This window comes from Octopus bimaculoides, chromosome 10 (assembly GCF_001194135.2).
Source record: "Octopus bimaculoides isolate UCB-OBI-ISO-001 chromosome 10, ASM119413v2, whole genome shotgun sequence".
NCBI classification, from domain to species: domain Eukaryota; kingdom Metazoa; phylum Mollusca; class Cephalopoda; order Octopoda; family Octopodidae; genus Octopus; species Octopus bimaculoides.
Genome location: NC_068990.1, coordinates 93,287,335 through 93,294,507, shown reverse-complemented (window position 1 = coordinate 93,294,507; position 7,173 = coordinate 93,287,335). Strand labels below are relative to the sequence as shown.

Sequence of the window (7,173 nt, the reverse complement as noted above, 5' to 3'; positions counted from 1 at the left end):
ATACACACACACACACACACACACACACACACAAGCATACATATAGTGGTGGTGCCATGAATAATGTATCTGGTACACTCTGTAAAGTGGCTGGCATTTATGAAAGGCATCCAGCTACCAGAGGAACCAGACCAAAACAGACATTGGAGCATGAAGTGGTGCACCAATTCATTGGATCCTGTTGAGCTATTAAACCCATGCCAGCATTGGAGAGGGTATTAAATGATGATGATGATGATTACAAACACACACACATGTATTTATTAAACAAATATCTCAGAGAATTAACAGTATTACAGGAACAGTCATATATATCTCTTCTTCTCCCATTATTCTATCCTATTACTCTTTCGTTTTTTTTCTCTCTCCCTTTCTTCTACCTCCCCTTCTCCCCCACCTGTTTTTTTCTCACTTATCCTATCTCCAATTTTTTCCTCTCCCCTCCACAATTCTCTGTCTGTCACTCCCTCTGCCTCACTCTTCCTCCCTTGCTCACATGGCTCCCACGTGACCATCGGCCATCTTTCTTCTCCTAACTTGTGTTTCTTTCTTTCTCTCCATTGTAGCTGGATCAAGGAAGACATGTTCTTGTCTGTTTCCTGTCCAAGCTTGATTTATGCATTCGCCACCACAACCTCGTTTAGGCTTAGCAGCCCTTCCTGTTTGTTTTCACTGTCCTGTTTGTGTTACCAATTTTGACCCTCCACAAAATCCCAAATTTTATTTAATTTGCTTTGCAGGAATGATTGTTTTATCAAAAGCATATCTTGTTGTTAAATGCTCGAAATACAAGAGTAGAAAAACAACCAACAACTGATGAAGGGTCGTTCTTTGTGTTGTTTGTCTTGTTTTCCATTTGTCTTTCGTTGCTCAAAAAAATAGTTCATATTCCATGTACTCATGCTTCATATTTTTTGTTGTACACATTTCATGACGTCCTGTGCCCACATATGCATGTATATATACATATAGATATAAGTATGTACATATACGTATGTATATATGCATATAGATATATATATGCTTGACCACTAAATCTACAAGTTTTTGTATTCTCCCTCTATTTTCTCTTATTCCTTTCTGTTGAAGAGTGTAGGCTTGAAACATAAAAGACTTTCTCACTTTCCCGAGCATCAAACCAATACACCTGCTTGTTGTTCATATACCTGTCTTCGTCTTTTGTTTTTCTGTAAATTTCAACTCTCTCTCTCTCTCTCTCTCTCTATATATATATATATATATATATATATATAAGCAGGTAATAAAACTGTCAACACCACCCCAGTCAACAAACTGTTCAACACAATAAACCTTTGTTATGCATAATAAAAATAATTGGTCATTAACCTAGAGAAAACATTAAAATATTATTGAGTTGTTGATTCATCTAAAATTACTTCATGTTTCAATAAATAACTCACATATTTTAGTAAAACTTGTAACCAACTAAATTATGTAATCAAATTGAACTGTTGTATAACCTTGACATGCTCAGGCTAACTGCCTGGTTTTTGCTGTACAAAATCCTTAAACAAAATGGAAACCATCATCATTGTTTTAACGTCCATATATATATTGTGGTCAGATGGAATTCATTTGAGGCAGATTTTTTATGGTTGGATGCCTTTACCAGTTTTCACAAAGCTAATATTTCTCTATGGCTCGACAGGTTTTCATGGAAGTTTTAGAATTCCATTTATGTGGTTCTCAGAACAAAGAAAATAATCAATGTTGCTTCCAGACCAATAACACCACATGACCTCAACAAGCCACTCGAGGCTTAACGTCTAGAAGCCATCTTGGATTTGTATCATATCTCCAGATACCTGGTGAGTTAGGTTCATTCTACCAGCCTATGAAACTTGAAGTTGCATGAAGCTGAGTCAAACTGGTATTAAATATTATATGTAATTTCTAACAAATGCGTTGAGTGTCACTTTCTTTCATTTGTCCGCTCACATGTATCCATGCTCCATATTCTGTTGAGTTCCATCCATAAATGAGAGACAAACAGTTTATAATGGAGAGCTATTGAACTGGTGGACCTGCAGGCTACTTTCTCCCTGATGCCACGGAACCAGTCAATTCCTGCAGTGCCACAATCTCATTGGGTCAATCTCTTAATGCCTTTTTCACTCTTACATGGATTAATCAGCCAGCATTTAGGATTAGAAAGGAAGTTGAGTAGTAAATGAATGTTGTTAATCTCCAATACTCTATGAAAATATTTCTAAGCATGGGGAAATAGTACTTTGCTTGGAAATCCATCAGGGTTGGCAATTGGAAGGGCATCAGGCCATAGAAAAATCTGCATCAGAAAACTCCCCCTGACCCATGCAAGCATGGAAAAGTGGATGTTAAAGTAACAAGGATGATTTTATGTGTGTGTGTGTGTGTGTGTGTGTGTGTGTGTGTGTGTGTGTGTGTGCCCGCACACGTGTATCTACACATATTTATATATGTAAGTGGTGTGTATAGTTATATATGCACATACACACACATGCAGGCTCTTTATCAACTCTTCATATATATGAAGAGCCTGCATGTACAAGAAGTGATGCTTCAACAAACATAATCCCATATGCCTTTGCATCATAATATATTTAGTTAATTATAATACAAGACATAAATACAGAAACACACACACACACACACACACTGAGAAATATCAGTCTCATTAACTTAAAACTATGTTAATTTATGCATGTTAGTTGTGCAATAAGTTAAGCTTACCTGTATTTCATGATCTGCATTCACTATCTCCACAGCATCTGAAGCATACTCCAGGGCCGTGAAGAGAGCCATGGAAGCTGATAACTTGTAGCGTTGATGGACATCAGCATCAAGAGAGAGTAATTCATTCATGCATGACCCAACATTGCTGTTTTCAAGATATCTCTGTAAAGAAACAAAAGAAAGAAACATGTCGATAAAATAAAGGCCATTCTATGGAGCAATTAGCATGCAGAGATCAGAGAGGAGCCTGACAATCCGAATGATCTTCAGCTTCCATTGAACAAACACATTAGAAGTGTGTATGACAAATGGAGACAATGGTGTTTCAATTATTGACACAGCAACACTGGACGATGATAAAAATGCTGGCTGCAGCGAATTGGGAAGCTAAGATATTGTAAGGGCTTCCACTGTTTTTATTAAAGCCATTATAACATCAAAGGAATATAATTGGAATATTATAGAGTAGATTCTGTAAAGACATTCCACAGTTGCCGAGATGGAGAATACATCAATACTGGAAGCGTATTAAATGTTTAAATGGAGGTTTTTGTCTTTCAGGAAATTTGTCTGACAAACCGTGCTCTCGCTCGCTTCTTTGAGATAAATAAATGGGAGATTTGATGTGTTTCTTGTACAACAACAAACACAATGATGACAACAACAACAACGACGATGATGATGAGGAGGAGGAGGAGGAGGGGGAAGAGGGGGAGAATCTATGGAATGAAGATGACGACAATGATGATGATGAGGAGGAGAAGGAGGAGAATGTGTGGAATGAAGATGACGACGACGACAATGATGATGATGAGGAGGAGGAGGGGGAGAATGTGTGGAATGAAGATGACGATGATGATGATGACATTGATGGCAATAATGATGATGAGGAGAAGGGGGAGATGGAGAACAATGATAAAAATAATGGTGATGACGATGATGACAATAATGACAACAACGATTATGATGATGATAATGATGAGAATGATGATGATGATGATATTAACAATGATAATGATGATGTCATTGTGATGCTGTAAAGATGTTGTTACTGCAACCATTTATATAATTTGTTTTATTATCAATAGAATTCTTTCTACCAATGTTGTTGCTGTTGTTGTGGTGTCGATAACAATACTACACAGCTTAACACAACTGACAGTCATACATTACTGTCCCTCTAGCCACCACCTACACCACCAGCACCACCACCCTGAAGGCCGTTAACCAAAGCACACGACTACTATGGACATTAGTGTTGCCTCTCCAATGTGCTCAATGGAAGAACTGATCTCTTGCACCGTATTGTTGTTGGAGACATGATCTGTGTTTTGTTGAATTTTTACAGCAACACTGTTGTGAGACAGACATGAAATGTACAAGTGTAGTGTGGCTGTTGTTAGACACGCAGTTAGAAGAATGGTAATATATATACTGGAATGCTGTTTTACACATATGTGTGTGTGTGTGGTGTGTGTGTATGGTGTGTGTGTGTGTATTTATTCAATGCAGAGTGTTAAATATATTTTCCGATGTTGTTAGATATATAGTTTGTAGAGAATTATATACAAAGTGGGAGTGTGTGTGTGTGTGTTTGTATGTGTGAAATCAAAAGTCTGATGAGGGCTAACAAGTTGAAACTTCAAAGTTACAGTCAACCCTCTTCTTGTAAAAATACAACAAAATATGTACTCTACAAAAAAGAGAAAAAAATGTATTGAGTAATTCTTTTGTGTTAAATTTTTATTTTTTAAAGTCAACATAAAATAAACAGTAATAAATACATATATATACATATATATACATGTGTGTGTGTGTGTGTGTGTGTGTGTGTGTGTTGTTGCGTGCGTGTGTGTGTGTGCGTGTGTACTGTTATTAGGTATGTGGTAAGTATATGGTTAACATGTTGTATACCATCATTAGATAAATATATTATCTGAACAGAGTTAAACACACAAATGTTATCTGATACACCATTGTGTCATAAAAACTGCTCTTTGAAAGGTCAGAGTTCAAATCGAAGCATGTCAGTCAATGATCTTTATGTAATGTATTTCAGTTTACAAACAAATGGAAATTATTTATTGCATATTATATCATATTATATTACATTATAGGTTATATTATATCACATATATGTAAATAACATTCTGTTTGCATTACCAAGCTTGGTGCTAGCCTATGGCCATGCTGGGGCACCACCTTAAACTGTTTTGTCAGACAAATCAACCCAGAACTTTTTTTTAAAGTCTGGTACTTATTCTAGTGATCTCTTTTGCTGAACTGCTAAGTTACAGAGATCTAAACAAACCAAAAGTAGTTGCCATGTGAGGGATGGTGGTGGTAGGAAAACACAAACACACACACAGAGTCATAAAAGAATATTGTAATTTGCTAAAAGGTTTGTAATGTGAAATGATATAAATATGAAAAAAAAAAAAAAAAAAAATTTTAAGCAATGCAGGTGAGAATTTAGGTCAAATATATGAAGTGATTCCAATAAATAAAGACTAAGCAAACTATTTAATGCTTCTATTCTAGTTTAAGAAAGTCTTCTTGATAGTAACATTTTTTCTACAAATGCTTGAATTATTTTTCTGTCTTATATTTGATGAGAGGAAACTTTCCTGAAATATAATCAAAGCATTAGGCAACCAATGTATGGCAATACAATAGCGTGTCTTTGTTTTTATTTATTGGTCTCAGCTTGCATATTGTGCCTAACTATATATCAAAATATTTATATCCTATCGCTGATGTGGCTGATGACAGTGCCGCCTGATTGGCACTCGTGCCAGTGGAACGTTTAAAGCACATCTGAGGATGATTGTTGCCAGGGCCATGGATTGGCTCCTATGCTGGTGACATGTGAAAAGCATCATTCGAGCGTGATCGTTGCCAGCGTCACCTTACTGGCACATGTCCCGGTGGCATGTGAAAAACAACATTCGAGCGTAGTCATTGCCAGTGCTGCCGGACTGGCTCCCATGTAGGTAGCATGTAAGAACACCTTTTGAGCGTGGTTGTTGCCAGAACCGCCTGACTGGCCCTCGTACTGGTGACACATAAAAGCATCCACTGCACTCTCGGAGTGGTTAGCGTTTAGAAGGGCATCCAGCTGTAGAAACTTTGCCAGATCAGATTGGAGCCTGGTGCGGCCTTCTGGCTCGCCAGTCCTCACTCAAACCATCCAACCCATGCCAGCATGGAAATCGGACGTTAAACGATGATGATGATGATGACAACATATAGAGCAGGCTTCCATGCATTTTTTTCAGTGAAATTTCACTCCCAAGGCACTGGTCAGCTGAAGGCTGTGGTAAAAAACACTTGCCCAAGGTGGTGCCATGCAGTGGAACTGAACCTCAAACCAAATGGTTACAGAGCAAACCTTCTTATCCACATGGCTATACCTGCTTTTCTTGGGAAGCTTGTGGCTTTGAGACAGCATGAAATATCTGCATTTATTTATAGCTAAACTAAGTGATAACTAATCACAGATGATAGGAGAACATGGAAGATTTCTAAATATTTTAATATAGATTTCAACATGCTGACCCCTCTCTCCTCTCTTCTCCTCTTCTCTTTATAAATGCACATATTTAGAACATTCTAGTAATTTCTTTGAAAGTTTACTGCTGCCCACAGCATATTTCCGGAAAGCAACAGAGTTGTTGTTGCTCTCTGTAGAACACAATAGATTAAGCATTTGCCATTAATATGAAAGATTATTAAAGATTTAATCTTTGGTAGATTGATAGATTTACTGCTATAGACCAAAAGAATACTGAAAATCAAAGTGAACGGAGATATATTGAACGGAAGGATAGAAATAGAAATAAAATAAAAATGTTTCACGAAAAAAGTTTAAAAGAAAACAATGTCAGCGTTTTTTAAGAAAACTGAATTTAGTTTGTAAGGAAATTTATGTAAATTGGAAAATAAAATCCAAGAAAATGTCATTTTATGGAGGAAATTTGATAATATATTATTTATAAGGTTAAAGAGCAGAACTACTAGCCATATGGTTATAAGTTCAAATCTTACTATAGTTATTGTGCTGTTCTCCTCGAACTAAGACTCTAAATTTTGGGTACTAACATGCCAGAGACTGACCCAAGTTCTATGATACAAATTCTGTTTTAAAGTGATTTAAGTTAAATTCTACCATCAAAATTTCATGTGAATTCATATTTAAAATATCAGCTTAAAAACGATAATTTATTATTATTATTATTATTATATTCTTCATACTATCAAAATGAATCTAAATAAAGGCAGCAGAGTTCAACAAAATATGGTAATAAAAGAATTAAACAAATAAAAAAGTTTGGAAGCAAATAATTTTGATAACAAGAACCAGTTGCTCACATTTTCCAAAATCAGTTTAATATTGACAAAGTAATTTCAATAAATTTTTTATTTTCAAAATTAATT

At 36.0% G+C, this 7,173-nt stretch overlaps 1 protein-coding gene across 1 annotated transcript in view; it reads right to left on the bottom strand.

Moving 5' to 3' along the window:
• Nucleotides 1-7,173, bottom strand: part of LOC106876564 (high affinity cAMP-specific and IBMX-insensitive 3',5'-cyclic phosphodiesterase 8B) — a 288,850-nt gene that overhangs the window by 53,495 nt on the left and 228,182 nt on the right. Inside the window, exon 6 of the mRNA XM_014925160.2 lies at nucleotides 2,734-2,898. Within this exon, the coding sequence (XP_014780646.1) occupies nucleotides 2,734-2,898 (165 nt within the window). The remainder of the gene's footprint in view (nucleotides 1-2,733; nucleotides 2,899-7,173) is intronic.